At 39.7% G+C, this 21118-nt stretch overlaps 1 protein-coding gene across 3 annotated transcripts in view; it reads right to left on the reverse strand.

Annotated features, from left to right (window-relative positions):
- LOC119731730 (plexin-A2-like) overlaps positions 1 to 21118 on the reverse strand; it is a 76020-nt gene that overhangs the window by 4850 nt on the left and 50052 nt on the right. For all 3 annotated transcript variants that reach the window (XM_038204955.1, XM_038204956.1, XM_038204957.1), the window contains 19 exons: positions 19418 to 19519; positions 17802 to 17904; positions 16754 to 16932; positions 15177 to 15325; positions 14550 to 14676; positions 13513 to 13658; positions 12189 to 12356; positions 11582 to 11723; positions 10158 to 10418; positions 9621 to 9770; positions 8712 to 8940; positions 7410 to 7567; positions 6913 to 7178; positions 6006 to 6123; positions 4907 to 5002; positions 4533 to 4689; positions 3777 to 3886; positions 2613 to 2694; positions 1347 to 1519 (listed from right to left, as the gene is read on the reverse strand). In XM_038204955.1, the coding sequence (XP_038060883.1) occupies positions 1347 to 1519; positions 2613 to 2694; positions 3777 to 3886; positions 4533 to 4689; positions 4907 to 5002; positions 6006 to 6123; positions 6913 to 7178; positions 7410 to 7567; positions 8712 to 8940; positions 9621 to 9770; positions 10158 to 10418; positions 11582 to 11723; positions 12189 to 12356; positions 13513 to 13658; positions 14550 to 14676; positions 15177 to 15325; positions 16754 to 16932; positions 17802 to 17904; positions 19418 to 19519 (2916 nt within the window). The remainder of the gene's footprint in view (positions 1 to 1346; positions 1520 to 2612; positions 2695 to 3776; positions 3887 to 4532; positions 4690 to 4906; positions 5003 to 6005; positions 6124 to 6912; positions 7179 to 7409; positions 7568 to 8711; positions 8941 to 9620; positions 9771 to 10157; positions 10419 to 11581; positions 11724 to 12188; positions 12357 to 13512; positions 13659 to 14549; positions 14677 to 15176; positions 15326 to 16753; positions 16933 to 17801; positions 17905 to 19417; positions 19520 to 21118) is intronic.

The following is a 21118-nucleotide window of genomic DNA, read 5'->3' on the forward strand; positions in this document are numbered from 1 at the left end:
AATTCGATTCTTGCAGTAGACTGGTTCCTGCCCCTATCAGGATTGATAATGCATGGATCGGGAACCAGTCCACTCACGAGATGGAACTATTCATACACAACAGTAGACTGGTTCCTGCCCCTATCAGGATTGATAATGCATTGATCGGGAACCAGTCCACTCGCAGGGTGGAACTATTCATGCACAACAGTAGACTGGTTCCTGCCCCTATCAGGATTGAAAATGCATTGATCGGGAACCAGTCCACTCGCAGGGTGGAACTATTCATGCACAACAGTAGACTGGTTCCTGCCCCTATCAGGATTGATAATGCATTGATCAGGAACCAGTCCACTCTCAGGGTGGAACTATTCATGCACAACAGTAGACTGGTTCCTGCCCCTATCAGGATTGATAATGCATTGATCGGGAACCAGTCCACTCACGAGATGGAACTATTCATGCACAACAGTAGACTGGTTCCTGCCCCTATCAGGATTGATAATGCATCGATCGGGAACCAGTCCACTCTCAGGGTGGAACTATTCATGCACAACAGTAGACTGGTTCCTGCCCCTATCAGGATTGATAATGCATTGATCGGGAACCAGTCCACTCTCAGGGTGGAACTATTCATGCACAACAGTAGACTGGTTCCTGCCCCTATCAGGATTGAAAATGTATGGATCGGGAACCAGTCCACTCACAGGGTGGAACTATTCATACACAACAGTAGACTGGTTCCTGCCCCTATCAGGATTGATAATGCATGGATCGGGAACCAGTCCACTCGCAGGGTGGATCTATCATGCACAACAGCGGTGCAACCTCAATGCTTTGTTCAGACGGTTGCAGACACCCGGCATAGAAAGAAAACTAGTTTTCTTGTTTAATAAACCACATCGGTTGGTAAAAAAAAAAAAAAAAATAAGACTCTGTCGATGAATCGACAGTACATCTTTAAAGGCACGTACAAGGCTTGATAAAAGGCAGAAAAGGATCTACTGGTTTAATGAGAAAATTTTTTCTCACAGTGAAGATAGGTATGGTACCAAATACACCATAAAATTATTCTGCCTGAAATGGTATCGTTCAAAAGAAAACAATAATCAAAGACGATTATTAAAAATGTGCCTGCAGGCACACTTTTTTATGCGCTTTAGCAATGGAATTAAGTTACCAGACCCGAAAAGTGTACACGTGTTGCCTTTGTTTTCTTAGAATGTATAGATGCCATTGAGCTGCTAAAACTTCCACAGGTTAGTTGCTATGCACCCTCCTCAAGATTTTGAGCAATTTTGTCGCTTCAGACGAAAATAAAATGCACAAAAAGCCAATAACCCTAGTACCGTTAACCCAATCCTTACCTTTGTAGTGAGTAGCCTAGGGAGATAGATCTCAGCCATCATCTTCTGGTCTCTCTCCCCCTTACGTAGACTACCCGAGTCTACATGCTTGACCAGATGCCACAGGTTGACTCCTTTCTCCTGGTCTATGATGGGTGAAGCTGAGGTGGCAGGGCTCTGCATCGTGCCTATACCTGCAGGTTTGGGGACAGGTTACATTCAATATTTAGCTCATAAAAAGCAGCTTTGCTACATTGTATTTATATAATATTGCATGGCTTTGAGGGGGATACAAGAATATATTGCATGTATAAGATAATATTGTTATTGCAAGTGCACTATAATAATAATAATAATAATAATAACAATAATAACTGTATTTATATAGCGCTTTTTGCCAGAGGATACAAAGCACTATATTATTGTATCCCCTTAAAAAAAGCCATCCAATATTATTATTAGTGTCATCTTGGTTGCTTCCAGGTATTTTTCAGCATCTTTAGTTCTCAAAGTTCGTCAAATTCTTTGCCAACCGAAGCGAATCTCGCGCCGCTTGTACATGTAGCTGGCATTTTTGTTGAATAAGGCAGTACCTAATGTGCATGCGCGACAGCTACAATCTGTTCACTGGTTAACAACTGTGAGTTTCTACACTCTTGATTGAGCGGGAACCAGTGAAATTCATTGAATACCCGGATGAGGACAATATCAAAAATAATATTGCAGTCATCCGGGTAGTTTTACTGACATAATGTTGCAGTCATCCTGATACTTTTTACGAAAGTATACAATACACTGATCTATATTTACCACTGGAAGTCTGATACAAATACTAATACATTGTATTTCTTCACAGATGAATTCCTACAACCATAGAGTGCTGGGTTGGTAACAGGCGGGGCAGTTTAGGGCAGTACACTGCCAAAAATGAGTTTCTTAAGCAAGAAAAATATTCTTGAATAAAAAATACAATTCTTGTTCGGAGAAGTGTCATAAGAAAACCTTGTTTTGGAAAGAAAAATTTTCTTAAAATTTTTGATATTTAAATATTAAGAAAATTGTTCTCACATGAGTTCTTTTTTCTTAGTCAATTTCCAATTTCAAGAATATTTTCCTTATTTAAAAAATATTTTTTTTGTAGTGAGAACATGTTTCAAAGTTCAGAACTGCTAGGTTAACAGAATAATACACCTTGTGACTTGTATTGAAACTTGGTTGGCTAAAACGTGACATTTGTGCCGACCGTAAAGTAGATGCGTCAGGGTTGGGTGTCGTGGTATGGCTTACCATATTTCCTTGCTGGTGTGTTGGGCAGGGATCCACCATTAGGCTGGGCTCTCACTAACCTCAAGGTTGCACCATCTGGCACCTACGTGGAAAGAAAAAGGATAACTAAATTATAATTACATAATTCTTGTTTTTTTTTTGGTTTGCACAATCTGTTTTTTTTAATTTACTGACTTCCACTTATTTCTTTAGACAAGTTCAATTAAATATACCTTAGGATCTTGTTAATACACATTCTGTTAACGACAACAATCTGGTTATAGTTGCTGTGGAAGATGGCACCGTCAACATGCTTTGTCAAACCAGGCTTGGGAACTTTGGCACTGGAACCCAAGAAATTCCCAGAATACCTCACGTATGCTATATTCAAGTTGAGGCACACGCATGAGGTATGCTTTGGATTTTTTCGGTCTGAGTGCAAAAGTTTCCAAAACTGAATCTGATTCATCCTGTTGATAGTCCCCTCTGATAGGCTTGCTCATGCTTGTCAGTATAGAGGCGTGTGTCGGAACCAGGTACCCGAACGCTGGTGTCAGGAAACGGTTCCAGATTATGGAATTGGGTACCCGTAACCAACTTTGCATATTAGTTTGCATATTACTTAAAAAAGGTTTCAAATGCCATTCAAGGAGCATTTTCAACATGAAAACCAGGCTAAATGGAGAAACAAAACAGATTCGTGTATATGATGCTTGCGAAAATGCAACTTAATGCTACATGTAGGCCTATTGAGCTCACTGTACACACTTCAGGCATGCAACTTGGAAGTAACAAAAAAAATGGCGAAACTCTAATCTTTACAAGACTTTGTAAAGTGTTTTTCAAGTGAAAAAAACGAGGAAATCAGCTGATCCCAAGAAAAGTTGCATGCCTGACACTTGTATCTTGCTGTATCGAGGCACTAGTGTGGTAGTATTATTGTGCGGACTTTTAAGTACAATCTGTAAAGCAACTTCCAAGACTTACATTTTGGGGTTGGTTTTTTTTTTTTTTTTTTTTTTTGATCGGGTACCCAATTTCCGTACTTCCCATAAATGCAAAGCCCTGCTTGTCAGGGCCCAACTGGGAACCAAACCCAATTCAAGTCTCGGACTAAAACTATCAGGGGTGGAAACTGGCCACGTAACTGCTGGGGAGGTATATATGCAGGGCTCCCGTACTGACCTGGTAATGTGCTAGGGTATTGATGCGTTTCCACTCTCCATCAAATCTGCCTCGCCAATCATCATCTAGGAGGATCATGCTGCTAGGGCCGTCCGGCCTGTCACTCCATTCTGCAACAATCATTGAATAATGTCAATTACTAGGACAATAATAAAATCACTGGAAGGAGAAAAATAATGAACACTCTAAAGCATAGTTACAAAACCATTCAAATAAAGTTTGACAATGAAAATTTTTGTTCGTCTCACGGAACTTTTTTATTTTATATTTATTGCAACTTGACTTGTGAATGAATCTATTAAACTCTGGGTAAGGCCAAAAAAATACTCGGTCTCTGGTCAGACCAAACTTCCGGAATTGATGCGGCGACGCGGCTTTTTTTTTTTTTTTTTTTTTTCAAGCTTGGATTGTACAGACAAGGTGGGGTACTATTTTTGCATTTGTTGGTGTCCTCATGTACATTGGTGTCCTTCATAATTTGCCTTGGTGCCCTCGATCATTTGCCTTGGTGCAATTTCCCATTCCTTGGTGCTCCTTGGTACAAAAATTTGAGGAGGTGCGGCAATAGAGGCTTCTGTTGGAGATACCGCGTTTTTGGAAAAAAAAAGGATTGACGCTCATGATTAAAATCGACGCGCGCGCTGACCAGAGACTGACTATTTTTTTTTTTGGCCTAATGGTTGTAATGCAAATTTAGTTTCACTATTGCAACAATTGTAAAAATAGTTCAGATGTGGTAAAAACAAAGTTTCTCACCTAAATCTAGCTCTTCTCTTGTGGGTCGTTTACTGAACGGACAGGATTTGTAAATGGCATCCAGAATCTTGTCCTTCGTTTGCGAGATGGTGTCGCAGTCCAGCACCTTCAACTGGATGGGTTCTGAGGTGATGTCCAAACTGTTGGTGTAGATGTTCTAGAATACAAGCAGCACAGGGATAAATTTCTCAACATGGAACTGTGAATTTATTTCAACTGATCTACAAATATCATCAGCGTAGCATTTCTTTTCTAGTAATTTATTTTTCACTTGCTTGCTTGACTCCGTGAAATTTGAAACTGAAATTCCCTTAAGTTTCTAAAAACCATGTCATTTAAAACTGATTACTTTTGTTATTACGAAGGATGCTTACCAGTGTTTTAAAGTCAATCTGCTGTCGGATGACTTTCATCTCACTCAGTCCGTACCGGGCTTCGCCGGTAATGGCATCCACTGGACCCTTGTCAATCTGTAGGAATAAAAAAAAAACAGAAGAAATCCAAATTATTAGATTCAGATAAAGAAAATGTTAGGAAAGATACAATTCAAAATTTGGCTTCAAAAGCAAATCCAAAAGTAAACAATTAGCCGGATACAGGCAATGAACAATCTGGACTAATGTCCTTCAACAAAAGTTAGATATTGAACAATAAATTTATAAATTTGCAGGGCCAGAAGTTTAATTCCTCACAGAAGATTCCCACAATGTGACCTCTTTTAATTATTTCAATAAACTACAGAAAGGTTACTTCTTAGCAAGATTAGGATCGATGTCAAAATGCAAAGGTATATGAATGTCAAATTCACTTCTAAATGGTTCCCTTGTAGGATGTTGCCAATGTAAAAACAATTTTACTATGTGTTATTTTCTGCTCTAAGCAGCTTTGCAATTGTGGGGCAATTGGGTGGCATATACTCCTATGGTTAGGGTTCATGACACATGAAACAGAGGGTCAGATTTTGAATCCTGCAACTGGCCATATATTGTGTCCTTGGGCAAGGCACTTCACTCCCACTTGCCTCTCTCCACCCAGGAGTATAAATGGGTACCGGCATTAACATGCAATGGACTAGCATCCCATCCAGGGTGAAGAGAAATATTCTCAGTCGTTTCATGCCACTGAAACCGGAGATAAACGCCGGCCTGATGGGCTATATTGACTGGTGACGGACTTTACTATTACTTTTATATACTATTACGTTTATATACTACTACTGGTTAGTTCTCTGATGATGTTTACTTGCATTTATTGCCACTAAGCCATATTTCTCCTTAGCAGGATCCAATTTCATGTAGCTGTTTAAATACGGCTTAGCACACTGTTTATGCTAAGCATATATGGCTGAGAACCAGTCACGAGCAATACGCAACCCATGCCATTTTGGCTGGTAACCATTTTTTATTAGCAGATATTTTTTAGGCTGAGCAGTTCCGTGAATCTAGGCCCAGTTGTCTAACTGGGTGACGTTACCTGTTGCTTGATGGCGTAGAACAAGTGGAAGAGGGGTTTCCCCATGTTGTCCTTCAAGGAATCATACATCAGGATGGACAGCCAATGAGACACTAGCTTCTCGACGACGGCCTCGCTCCTGAAATCACAAAAATTATTCAAATTATATATTCAGGTCGTTACTTGAAAATGGTGGATTGGAATAATGAGGATTTGTACAGAAGGCTTTGCTCTTAGACTGACCAAAAAAACAACGAAGACAAAACAACAAATCAAATAAAAAAATCCATTCCAATGCGACTGATGAACTGTTCAACTTGTTGTTAAGAATCCTGGCAGGTGTTTTGACTTTCATGTAACTAGAAACTAGAGTTTTAGTCAAGTCTATTACTAGTAAAATGTGAGGCTTTCTGGTAAAATGAGACATAACTGGGCAGAGAATTAGGATTTTGCAGGTATAAGGACAGAGAAGAAAATTATCCTCACAATACTGTTTGTTGCACTTCAGTCGGACATTCCGTTGACAAGTTATGGCTGTTAAAAGTTCACATTTATTGACATGTCCAAAAAGTAAAACACTGGAAAAAGGGCTTTTAAAGTTTTGAGTTTTGTTGTCGTGAAAATGAAAGATGCCAGGTGTTTTTCCTTAAAACAACTTTATTCCACACTTTTTATACTATTTCTGTAAAATATGTTCAGTAGACAAATCAAAGATTACAAATATCAAAAATCTAAAAATGGAAAAAAAAGTCAGCCCCATTGATTTTTTTCAAAACCTTTTTCTCCACTATGAGTTTTAGTAGCTGCTAGGCATTTCTTTACTTTTAAATGTACTATCGTAAGTCAGATCACAAGTACAATCAAGAGTGAGGTCACAAGACATAGGCCTATGACCAACAACAAAGAACTACAAAACTGCTCCCCATACCTTCTTAGCAGCAGCTGAGGTCGTCCCTCCTTGACGTATAACTTGATGTGTTCCTGGAGAAGGAATTTCATGGTCTGCGTCAGGAAATCCATCTTGTTGTGCAGAGCGATGGCCAGCAAGGAGGCGATGTTGCTCAAGTCACGAAGAGCCAGGGTCTTCTGAGCCTCCAGGGTCCGGACGAAGATTGCTAGGAAGGTGTGGTTGCTGATCAGGTTGCCAAACTGGACCAGGCCCTTCTCTAGGATGTTGCGCTTGACGCCTGAGATCTAAACAGGCCGAGATGTGGGAATGTAGTTGTGATAATCCTAGACATTTCGAGTTGGATTCTAGGGTTTTGACATCAAAGGAAAGCTGAGATTATGCTTGATGCTCGAGTCTGAGCAAACTGAAACACGGGAATGTATTTGTGAGAGTCCTAGACATAGTGGGAATGTTTTTGATGCACGGGAATGCATCTTTAAACGAAACTGTTTTTTTTTCAATTGTTCTTGACTTACGTTTTCACGTACGACTGGGATCTCTCTGAAGACAGTATGGCAGGGATTATCCGGGAAGAGAAACCTTGCCGCATAGTCGCGGTAGTCTCTGAAGGGTATCCCGGAGCCTTCCACGTCGCTGCTCACTGTCAGGACTGTGATTTGCAGCTCGGCAAAGGCTGCAATGGAGAAACGGAGAGAAGTCATGACTTGGCTCTAGGGAAAGGGTGATATCAAGTACGGGGGTAGGGGATGTGCCCATCTGACATAGTATTCGAGTGAAACTGGAAGAGATGTGTGCCGTCATCAGAGCTTGCAGCTCTAGGCTTGAGGCTGACTACATAAATTCCTTGGAATCCTGTTGAGGTGAAGTCGATTATCACGGAGCATAAGCAATTTGCTGACTGTTACACTTCACACAATGAGCTGTGAGTTATTCAGCTTTAGAGTAACAAGTGTGAATTTAGGAGTAGAGGACACCAGCTGTGTGCGGCAAGCAGAGATTGCTGAATACATTATACAGAAGCTGTTCAAAAGTGCAGCCACGTCTTACTCAAACTGATTCAAAGCTTTGGTTTTGCCTTTCAATGGTGTAGTTTACACCCTTTGAGTACAAAATTAATTTTCTTAATTTCGCAGAGTTAAAAAAATGTGCTGAGATGCTCAAGACAATATTTTCAGCCCTTAGGCACAGGTTTACTGGCGTGCCTTGCCAAACTAGTTTAAAAGCATTGCCAGAGCTGTGTGAGTGTTTGTGAAAAAGAGAAAAAATAGATGCACCTTTAGATTAAACCCTACAGACTAATTCAGTGACCTGAATTTGAAGCCATTAATATTAATGAGGAACCACGCTCCGCACAATTGGTATGCGCAGTTGGTATGCGCAGTTGGTGTGCGCACAGTTGGTATGCACACAGTTGGTATGCGCACAGTTGGTATACGCACAGTTGGTATGCCCACAGTTGGTATGCGCACAGTTGGTATGCCCACAGTTGGTTTACGCACAGTTGGTATGCGCACAGTTTGTATGCGCACAGTTGGTATGCGCAGAGTTGGTATGCGCAGAGTTGGTATGTGCACAGTTGGTATGCGCACAGTGGTATGCGCACAGTGGTATGCGCACAGTTGGTATGTGCACAGTTGGTATGCGCACACTTTGTGCTTCTTGACCCATAGGGTTACCACAATGAGTGCTTGATTTGAGTTTAGGAATGTGTGTCACATGTGTATTTGCGCATAAACAATTCATCTCGGACACAGCTTCTATTTTTGTTCGCTGCGTTGCCCAAAGTGATCTGCATTAGTCTGTCGCCCTCTACTGACCGTCTTTGCACTCCTGCGCCACCCTCATCTCCATCTCGTCCCGCTGCGTCTCCATCTTCTTGAAGCGGCGCTCGTTGGCGCTGATGCGGCGCCAGATGCAGATGATGAAGAGCAAGATGAAGAGGATGAGCGCGGCCCCGCAGGCGGCACCGATGATGATGTGCAAGGGTAGCCCCTCAGAGAGGTACTCCAGACGACCCACCTTGACCACCAAGTTGCCGTGATGTACCTAGGGGGTGGGGAAGGGAGTACATCAGCCCTTAGGATTCAGTCATAAATGTTCAGGACAGATTACCAATTTGTAATAGTTGAGAGCCTGTCCTTTGGGATTTACTGTTTAAACACTGTTGAGAAGTGGCCAGAAACTAACACTGATAGTATAAACTGACCCCTAAATTAAAACAAATTAGTTTTAAGTCTTGTTTTTTTAACGAAATAACATGATTTATTTTCCAAAGTTGGAAAGTCAAGAAGTTAGGGGTTCGATTAATGTATAATAGAGCAATTAACATGGGTTTTAGAATTTTTTATATTAAAACTGTCTTTCAATGGAGAAACAAAACTGGCCCTGAAAACTGTCTAAACTTGCTGTCCAAAATCATCTGTTCACAGTTTGATTATATAATACTGTCACACTTATCTCATACATCATATCATATAAAGCTTGGATTGGGCCAGTATCGGCAACCAGACCCTAACCAGTGAAATATCCTTACACACACATGTGGAATATAGTGGTTCTTGTGTATGTGTCGAAATATTTCACTGACTCGACCCGCCTCATGGGTCAAAAGATTGAAAAGACCATGGATGTAATCAGACTTTTTATCTATTGTTTATGACAGATCTGTACACCCAAATGTCTTTGACAGATTAAACAAAACAAAACAATCCTTATAGATCACTTACTACAACGTCATAGGTCCGGCCAACTTCGTTATCAGGGGCTTCACATGATATGCCATCGGCATTATCAGGTTGCATCATTAGACTACAGGACTGATTGCCTACTGTGACTGCCACATCGCCTGTCATGAACGTTGCTTTGATGTAACGACCCTGACGAATGTGGAAAAAATTGCATTTTAAAGACTGTTAGAACAGGATATGATACAAATTTGACATTACTGTTTGTGTGCTACATCTTTATGCTCACTCAAAGATTAAAAAATCACAGCAAAAAACATCAAATGATGGAAAAGACCCAATTTTTATGGAGTTTCTAAGCAGCAGTAATGCTTAGCAAATGTACTTGCTCAGCAAAAAAACGGCAGAGAATCAGTCACAGTTAATAGAATTCTTATAACATTTTGGCCGGTAATCGGTTTTTGGTAAGCGAATAATTCATCTGCTCAGAATTTTTTTTCAGCTCATTAGATCTTTAAAATCAGCTTCTAGTGAGTATTATTGTTATTTTTAATTAGATGAAAATCAACATCATCTCACCTTGATTTCTAGTATCTTGCGCTCATTATACACCACTGTCTCAGTCTTGTCAAACATGAAGTATTCTGGGTCGACAAACACTTGGAAATTGTTGGAGGATGGAATGGTGACTGCATCCATGACAAAGTCGATGTTGTTACTCGGCAGCATGAAGGACGGTGGTGAGGTGCTGTCGTCGAAGGTGAAGGCATTGGCAAGTTCTGGGATTTTGAGATCGGGCGACTTGCAGGTCATTGAAGTCGCACTATTCACGGTACACTTCTGCAACACAGATAAAAAAAAACAACTTAAAAATGGCAAATCTAGATTTTTTTATTGCCATCATGTTAAAGGGAATATACATCATTTGCTTTTGCTGTAATTTTCAGAAATGGATGGAATTGGGGGGTTGGAAATATATAGCAAATATAGTTACACCGACTTTTTTGAGGTTTTGGTTCGAAAATGCTATAAAAATCAAGAAAAACAATCATTTTCCTGTAGTCTGGTTCCCTGACTCCATATAAGAAGAAACAGAGCAGTTTACATACATTGGGGAATTGTAAGGTCAGGGAACCAGTCTAGCTGGCTTGTACCCGTTCATAGGTGTGTAATCGATTGCAAACATGTGCGATGGTCAATTGGGGCCAGTATTTGAAAAAAAGCCAGTTTTTTCCAATGCTGGTAGGCCGATCAACGTTGGAAATTGATACAAAAATACCACTTTTCCTGAAAATGACAGTATACCAGGTGCCATGATTTTACAGGATGCTTAACACTGTCATTCACTAACAGTCCAGCAAGGTATTTCAAAATGGTTGGGTAGTTTTATTTTTTGATGTTTGAAAATGTTGTATTTTCCCTTTAACACAACATCTTATTCTACAAACTTTTTAGCCTACCGACACAATTGAAAATAATTTTTGTGCACTGTTGTCTAGTCTTGTTATTAAAAGGAGGCTGAATGTTTGTTGAAATGTTTGTGAGTTAGTTTGGTTGACTGAGATCATATCTTGATAGCCAGGTGAGTCAGGTTGGCGTAGCGGTACTTTCCTCGCCTTCCACCGCTGTGACCCGGGTTCAAATCCCGCCTGGGCCAATATGTGGATTGGGTTTTCAGTCCCTGCCTGATTCCGTGGGTTTTCCTCAGAAAATCCTTCTGGGTTTTTCCTCCTACATCTGAAACTGTAATTTCTTCACACTATCTTCTCTTTGCTGGGCCCCATGGGAGACAGTAAATGGGTTACCCAGTCAAAATAACAAATAAATAAATAAACTAAAATAAAATAAAACGAAATAAATAAATCTTGATGCATTCATCTATGACATTAGAGGATAGAGGTGACACTGTGATTGATCCAAGCTTAACTTGGATACTTTGTGCAGCTTTGTTATCATTTTATCATGAGAGTGCGCATACATGTATCGATTGTGACAGTATTTACCGTGGTGATGGTGGTAAGAAGCTGCTGGTCTGCCTGTCTCTTGGCCCGCATGTCTTGCCGGGTTCTCTCGATACGAAACATCATCTTGGGCTCCTGCACCACATTCAGGTTGCTTCCTGTTATCGGCAAGTCCAACCCACCACTGCACATAAGAACATGCAAAAAATGCCACATTTTCAGTTATTGAAAGAAGCTTTCTAAGACAAGTCTCTTGAACATGTTAGTAACCATAGTGGTCAGAAGTTGCCACAACTGAAATGCCAATAACGGTCACAGATGTACGACATTCGAGGCGTTTCTTAACCCATCAGCACCTGTGCTACATTGTTTCACGTTACTGATGAATCATTCAAATCATAGAGTACACAGGCAGTTTACGGCACTTTTTTGGGTTGGTACAATGACTGGGCGAATTTACTAATAAAACATAGAACTTGGGAACGTTCTCAAAATCCAAGCATACATTGTATATTTCAGGTGTAGGCTTTCAAATGGCACCAGACGCTAACTTGTTGAAAGACTATGTCATAGCATCACTGTGATGACCAGGATTTCCAAAATACTCTTTCCCACAGATCATCCAAACTGCACAACAGTGCCAACGTACCTGAGGATTGTCTGGTCGCGTTCCTGCATCGTGATCACCGGATTCCCTTTGTAAGAGAAGTTGCTGGAACTCATAGCCGTCCCAACGAGGTCAAAGGTCATTATGATTGGCCCCTGGATGAGGTCCGTGCTTGCGGATGTGACGCAGCTGATGACATCAGACGACAAACTGTTGCACAAAGACACATACACACCGTCAGGCAAGTGTACAAACTCAAATCATCAACATTACCGTAAAACAAATTCTGGGCGCAAGATGGGGGCGTTTGTCTATGAGTAAATGGTCTATTCTGGTTGAAAACATGATGAAAAATACACTGAATTCCAATCAGGGCCCAATTTTACAAAGCTACTAAACATGACATACACCAATTCCGTTGTGAAATTACGATGACGGTTATGCCATTTTGTATAGCTGTAAACATGTCATTGAAGGGTGGTACATTTTGTGAAATACCAATGCGATCACAGAAAGTGGGCAACTTGGATTAGTCTATACTGCTTAGGAATTTAATTTTTCCCCCACTTTTTTTATTTTAAATTTGTGATTATATGTCTTGGATATTCTGTTAATGCTTCAAACCGTAATTTTGTTAATGAAGGTGTTTTTTTTTTAAACGATTTTTAAGGTGCACCAGTTCAAGAAATACATGACCCCCCAACTTTTACAGGCAATTTTTCTAGTCTTGTGATATAATGAAATTTGAAAGGGCATAGTTTTGCCACGGAAATTAGATTTTTAATATATTTCAACGATATCTAACAACTTTTGTTTGAGTAACTGCCCAGAAAGAGTTTTTGTTTTCACAGATGTGATCCACAGGGTGGATTAAAAAAAAAAAAACGAGATATTATTGCTAATTGGAACAGAAGTAGGGCACATGTGAATCAAAGGGAGATATCCTCTGTTAGGTTTCCTTTGGTTTGGTTCCTTTCGCGTGCCCTAAAAAAGCGGACCCCACACCATGGCTTCGCAGGTTGTTGAATCACAGCAAAACTTCCCCACAGGTTTGAAAAAATCCTGGGGAGAACCCTGCAGGACGGTACGAATTAAATTGAAAAGAAATATATCGATTAAATATCTTGAATGCTTGATAACCGGTAATGTTTTTATACAAATATTTTGCGAGAGAACACGCATGAGCATGCAGAACTGAAATAAAAAAATATTACAAAATAAAATTATTTCCCGACCTACCTACCTGGATTTTTTTCAGACAGTTACCATAAACACACAATTTTTGTTGTTTGGCCTTAGCAATATCTCGGTTTAGTTTTTTACGATCCACCTTGTATAGGAAAAATAATAACATTATTTGACTTACTTTGTGGGATCACTGATGTTACATGGCATACCAGCCACAGTGATACTCCTAGTGCCTCCTGCATTCAGATGTTCACCTGTCAGTGTGACCTTTGACCCACCGGCCATTGGTCCTAGAAGTGGATGGACACCGGTGATGCTGGGGACCTATTAGAAAAAAAAAATTAAATTATACTAAATATTTTTTCAGAGGATACCAAGATCTGTTCAGAAGAATAGGAGGAATAAATAAATTCTTTTCATCTACGAATTACAAATAATGACATTCGTTACGGAAGACAAAAAGTCCGCTTTTGCGTGGAATTGCCCGTGTACATGTATGCGAGCAATTAATTTGTAGCTTGTGCACATGTGTAGAACCCCCATAGTGCAATGTGTACTACAAAGACACTTGTAAAATTTGGCACAGTGAAAACCATCAGAGAACCAGTCACAGTTAATAGAATTCTTATAACATTTTGGCCGGTAATCGGTTTCTGGTAAGCAAATAATTTGGTTAAAAATTTATTAAAGCTCATCTAATTAGTCCTCCTGTTTTTAAAAGGTCACAAGGGATCGAAATTTTGTTCCTCATCTCCTAGCCTACTGTTAACAAACCAATGGGGGTCTTGACCAATATTGACCCCAGTAATAATAACATGGCTCGGAATGCATGTTTTCATAGGGCTACCAAAGAACCCAGTGATTGCAGAATTCTGTGCTAGCATTGTTAGCACAGAATGCTGAATAGGTAAGTACAAGTAAGAATGCCGTACTTAGCAGAACCATGACATTGCCCTCCAATGAACCTGAAGATACACTATCTGTGCTACTTTCTTTTAGTTTTGGCCCAGAAAATAGATGATGTTCTTAAATTTTGTTTGAGCGCTAAAACAACCCATATTTGTTTTAAAGGGGTTGCAGATGCCAAAAAACAGGAACAAGTTTCTTTTTCATTACAATTTTGTTATAAAATAAAACGCTTGTGTCAAAATGCGTTACATAAAATTGTCAAGAGGACAGAACAGGATTCAGTCAAAGAAAGGATAATCAACTTGCCACGAAGTAGAAATGTTCTCCCTTCGTCGTTGCTTCATCTTCCTCCATGGAATTCTCCCTGCCTATCATTACCACCACTGGACCATTTGCTGCCCCAGCCGTGCTAGCACCAGTCTTGCACACAACCCTGTATAAAAACCATAATGAAAGTTATTTACTCAATTACATGTACAATGTAAATTACACATAGTCAAACACAAAACACTCCATTCTGCTTGGAATTTCCAGGGCAGAAATGCGAAATTCACACGTCGTTTGCGGCCCTAGGGCCATGTGTGTAAAGGGCACCTGCTTTGGTAAATTCCTGCACAGTCCAATAACCTGTGCGCGCTGAAACATTACACTGCTAAGGATTTCTTGGAACCAGGACTAGTTAGAACCAGACAGGGGAACATGGTGCTTGTGTTCTTGGGAAACATACTTTACTACAATAACATCTCTCCACCTAGGACTACACGTTCTGGTTTTGAGGTGCTGCAGAAAAGTGGTTTCGTCATGTCCTAATGAACAGGGGTAATAATTGTGAAACGTTTTGAGACTTTGGCGCAAAACAGTACCTAAGCACCACATCATTAACTTTTAAAAAATTAACTGTTTTTAATTGGGTATTTGTCTTAAACTGATTACCTTTCTGCAGGTTTGTACTCTGATTCTATCATCTGACATGACATATTAGCCACAGTGACTCGTTTGATATCGCTGGCGGTCTGCCCCAGGTTATATCCCTCAATGACCACTCTGGTACCTCCGGCAACATGACCACTCTTGGGCTGGAACTACGGAATGCAAGACCACAAAATGCATGACATCAACCAAAACACAATGAAATCTAGGGGTAGTTAGGGCAAAGTCTAACAGTATCATGAAATCTTTTTAGGTAACTCTGGATTGCTTTTAAAAAATACCCATATTTTGTTATGGAATAATTACTGTAATTTAGAATTATTTGTGACCAACAATAATGTGGTTCTTGCACAGGTAGACTGTCCACCATGTCTAATCACAGAAATGAAAGCCTTTTTTCAGGAGATTGCAGATGCCTAAACAGAAAAACAACGTTTTTTCATTTTAACAGTAAAACAAATTATACAGTTAGAGAGGTCTGATATATTTCATCTTTAGCAAAGACTTCTTCAAAGGTGAAACAAATTGCGAACAATTTGCAAGGAGAAAAACTAAATTGGCTGAAGTGCACACATACCGTAAGTACCTATTTTTATGGTGGTGGTGATGGTTGGGGATTTACTTAAGAAAAGTTCAAGTCATTATTAATTAATTTTACACACATTTGGATTGATGTCTAAAGCTTTGCAGAATCTAAGATTGAGGTGTTGTTTATTGACTGCTTTAACTCACGGTACAGTAAAACTAGCCCCGCTCAGTGATTCATGGAGCGTTCTAATTTCTTTCACCTTCTTCTTGAGAAAATTGAATGTTCAATGGATCCGCTTGTTGAGAGGGAGTTTTACTATGCCACTTGAGCCAGTCAATAGTTGAATAGAATGCTAGTACACATGTGCCAGCGCCAGTACATATTATACAAATATTGAATGCTTCGAGTGGTGTAGTAAAACTAGCCTCCCGAGGTGATCCATGGACATTCTATTTTCCCGAGGCGAAGCCGAGGGAAAATAGAATGGTCCATGGATCATCGAGGGAGGTTAGTTTTACTTCACCACGAGATAAAGCATTCAATATTTGTTTTATAACACTTCACCCACAGATCCTGCTTGATTTTAATATTTTAAATTATTTAAATCTGAACACTGTTGAAAAAAACTTCGATTTCAATACAAAATTGGTGGAAAATGTATTTCTCTCTTCCAAACTAACCCTTCACGAAATGTTTGAACCCAAGTCTGCGGCGCGCTCTCTATGGAACAATACGCGCTACGCGCACACCAGCATCCATTTGCACAAAAATACCGCGCCGTGGAAATAGTACTTTGGTTGCTAATGGTATAGTACTTTGGTTGCTACGGGTATAGTACTTTTGGCCATGCACAGAAAGATAGCAAAATTAGAAAGTAACATGTGACTCGCTCTCGGCCAATCAAGACACAGAATCTGTGGGTGAGGTGTTATAATGAGTATTATTGACCGATTAACCCAATGTACCCTCCAAAACTGCCCTGCAGTTACTCTCTGCACCGCCCAGCACTCTACAGTTTTATGACTTGCTCAATGAATCTACAGATGCCTACCGAGGTGATGTTTGGATCAGGGCACAAGTCCTGTCCACTCAGCCAATCCTGCCTGTCTGTGCACGCCGTCGTTATGCTACACATCTGAGACGGTTTACACCAACCGCAAGAGAATTTGGCATCGGCCAGGAGGCATTGGCCACAAGTGCTGCGTTTGACTCCACACTTGTACAAAGTCACTGAATAAGGAAAAGTGAAGATTGAAGACAAAATTACTTATTGAATGTTCTGATTAAAAAACCTTATTACTGCTTAGAGGCAGGTGAAAATGTTTGTCCACACATACGTAGCTGTTTAAAGGTAGCACCTATCATTTTTCATTTGTGCATTTTTTTCATTGAAGCAACAAAAATGCTCAGATTTTAAAGAAGGGTGCTTAACATCTAACCTGATGAAGTTTTAGCTCAGTGAATGCTGTACTTTCCGAGAAAAACAATATTCTAGGATCTTGATATCAAATCAAAAGTTGCCGAGTCATGTTTTGAATTCCGAAATAAGCGTCTGGGACACGTTCTCATTCAGCCGATTGCAGATACGCGATGTCGGGCTGAACTGACCAATAATAGCAACCGCGCACGTGTGCGCATCGTCTTATTGCTTGCGCGCACACCCATTCACGGCTTCGCTGAATTATAATGTAGAAACAAATTGGAAATGACCTTCTTTTATTGTTTTCTTCAAAATGACAGCATGCCAGAAAGTGCCATTACTATCGTTAAACCAAGTATGCTTTTCAACAATAATTTCATCAGTTACTTTTTGGATAGCTGCAAATGATCTACTCTTCCTTTAACTTAAATCAAAGTCGGAATTCAGGATGGAGGCAACTGATTCATTCAATCTTCATCTTCAAGCATCACACAGATTCACTTATTGTCAGTATTCCATCATTTACACATTTATTGTACTTTAATCTTCAAGTTCCATGATAACTTTCTGGTTCTGACCCCTTCAAATCCTCCGTTTGAATGTTGGAAGGATCTGGTATAGTTGGGATTAAGGGATATAGGCACTGAAAGTCTTCTGAAACTTGATGATTTGTTTTTACCAGTTAGCATGGATGGGTTGTCCAGAAAATATCCTCCATGTGCATCTCCCCAGCGGATCTGCAAGTCCGCAGTGACCTCATTCTCATCCATACTGTAGCCGTACTGTTGACAAAAGAAATCAACACCCTTTGGATTATTGGCATGCCTACATATCATTTCCAATTTATGGTCAAACTGGAAAGTAAAAAATTGAAAGTAAGGGGATAATGAAAATAAAACAGGTTTACCTGAAGGTTACCTGAAGGTTTAGTTGAAGGTTTACCTGAAGGTTTACCTGAAGGTTTACCTGAAGGTTTACCTGAAGGTTTACCTGAAGGTTTACCTGAAGGTTCACTGGAAGGTTTACCTGAAGGTTCACTGGAAGGTTTACCTGAAGGTTTACTGGAAGGTTTACCTGAATGTTTACCTGAAGGTTTACCTGAAGGTTCACTGGAAGGTTTACCTGAATGTTTACCTGAAGGTTTACCTGAAGGTTTACCTGACGGTTTTTACAGGGTACCTTAGGGATCAACCTCGAGTTGCTGCTAGTCTGGTTCCCTGACCCGACAATTCCCGGAAGTCAATTGCCCCATTTCATCTGAAGTAGGGTCAGGGAACCTGACTACAAAAAACAGCCATATTATTCTTAGTTTTCCCAGCAACCATTAACACTAACCTTTAAACAGGTCAGTGTAAAAATATTTCCAATAAAATACTAACCCCCAAATCCATCTCTTTCTGAAAATTACAGGAAAAGCAAATGTTGTACATTACCTTTCATAATAAAAAATATCAAACAATGGCTATTCTTTATACGGACAAAGAGTGCAACACACCAAGTCATCCTTACAGTGTATAAACAATATATACATAAATATATGTGTCTTCACTTTTTTTTTTTTTTTTTTTGCCAGTCTCTTCTTCCATGGCCTGATTACACTGCAACATGCCCAGTAAATCGACTCTCCTTTTTCATAATGCATATATTCATTAATCATGTAGAATTTTAAAGCCTTGCTCCACACATTGAATACAAGAATGAGGTTTGTGAAAAAGAAATAAAAGCAACAGTGTTGGTGGTGAGAGTGTTTTCTTGACGCTTCAGAAAGTATACCTTTCCATCCTTAGCAAACTTCTGTTTTTTTCCTTCAAGACAGTGAACTTACCACATTTGTCATATACATGAAAGTCCTAGAAAAGAGATATACATGTACTTCGTAAAATTCTGAACCTGTAAATGTATTTCAACTTTATTGACAATTTGCTGAAAAGGCAAAAAAAAAACTTAGCTGTTTTTTTCTTAAGCGTTTTGTGTCTTCTTTTGTTTTTACCCTCGATCATTCCAATATTTCACCAATGATTCTTGATAAACCCAAGGACAGATCCAAGGAGGTAACTGTGGCAACTACCCTAAAATAATCTTAGTTTTTCTTAAGTTCCCTGGAAAAAACGTCATCACTACAAATTGCAAACTCTGATATCTGCCTAGGAGCCTGTGATCTTTTATTCATTGGTTTAAACACCTCACCTTCACCCCGCCCCTTGAAGATCTTGGGGGACAACATCCCAGCCAGCCCCTTCAAAAAAATTCCTGGACCAGCCACTGAAATCATTCACCTGGAATCTTGTTTCTTACCTCCATGCCTGAGCAAAGAATTCTTGAGTCACTGAGTCTGATGCCTGGAGTCGTTTTCTCCGTTGCCCATCCGTTATGCCTCAGAACACACATGTAGCCAGACTATGGAAGAAATAGACGTTAATTAAACACATGCATCAAAAGTGGCTGACAATAATGTTAAACAATCTGACCACAGTAGCCGAATCCATCATGATGGAGACAATCAAGAGTCAATAACGTCTACCAGAGACGCGCCTCCATGTCCGAAGCTCGAATGATTGTTTACTGTGCATGCTGCGCAGTAATGAAACTGTCTTCTCTCGCATAAAGTGACGATTTGTTGAAAGTTTCAGCTCGAAGAGTAGTTGAATTCTTGAAAGATAAACAGATGAGAGGGAGTTTCATCATTTGCTCCAGTTTTTTTTAAGGTGCACTTTCCGTGTTCTTGATATTGTGGTGTTTATTTTAAGAACAACAATTATTTTTTTCCCTTCTACATGTACTTTGGGCATCAACAACCCTCTGAATGGCAACAAAAAAAAATATTCGGTCTCTGGTCAGACCAAAGTTCCGACGCGGCCACGCGGCTTTTTTTTTTTTTTTGCTTTTTTTTCTTTTTCTTCAAGCTTGGATTGTACAGACAAGGTGGGGTGCTTTTTTTTGTTTTGTGTCCTCATGTACATTGGTGTCCTCCATAATTTGCCTTGGTGCTTTCGATCATTTGCCTTGGTGCAATTTCCCATTCCTTGGTGCTCTTTGGTAAAAAAAAATTGAGGAGGTGCGGAAATAGAGGGCGCTGTTGGAGCTACCACGGAACATTTTGGAAAAAAAAAGATCGACGCGCATGATTAAAATCAACGCGCGCGCTGACCAGAGACCGACTTATTATTTTTTTTTTTGGCCAAATAAAGGTTTTTTTTTACATTGGGTTTACTTTGTGCGCAATCAGAACCGCCATGCACGTAGACTGGTTCTCTGCTCCTACATTATTGATTCTAATAGGGGCGGGAACAGGTTTGCCTGTGAATTATTGTTAGGTTGCAAATGATTTCATATTTGTCATGTAATTACGAGGCTGATTTGTAGGTTTATTTTAAAGGCAGAGTGGACCATTTGCTGCTTTCCAAAACGTAACCGAGAAACAATTGATAGAAAGCTTACTTGGTTTCAAGATAGTAATAACACTAAACTCCCTGTGAAATTATTCCTTCTGGCATGTTGTCATTTTGAAGAAAACAATAACATTTTAATAATAACATCTTAACATTTTTAATACATTTTTTTTCGCTGTAAAATTGTATGTATAAATCTAGTTTAATCATTATAACTGTATTTTTTATAAGTGTTCTGTTTTGGAGCTTTCATCATCAATGTTTAGACATGTAAATTTTCCATTTTTATCTTTTAAATGGACAATAGGCCTAAATGAATTTTATTTTATTTATTATTTATTATTATTATTTAATAAAAGAAGGCCATTTCCAAAGATGTGTCAAGTGACACATTTTTGGAAATTTCTGTTTGCAGTTGGTTTGTAATGGGGCGAATTCGCGAATGCAATGTTGACACGTCGCACACACGCGCGGTTGCTAATATTCATTGGTTCAGTGTGTGTGACATCACATACCCTGTAGCTGCAATCGGCTGAATGAGAATCATGTCTTGAATGCTCATTTCGGGATTATGTCACGAGAGGGCGCAATTCAAAACATGACTTGG

Source organism: Patiria miniata, unplaced genomic scaffold (genome assembly GCF_015706575.1).
Source record: "Patiria miniata isolate m_02_andy unplaced genomic scaffold, ASM1570657v1 HiC_scaffold_24, whole genome shotgun sequence".
Lineage (NCBI taxonomy): Eukaryota > Metazoa > Echinodermata > Asteroidea > Valvatida > Asterinidae > Patiria > Patiria miniata.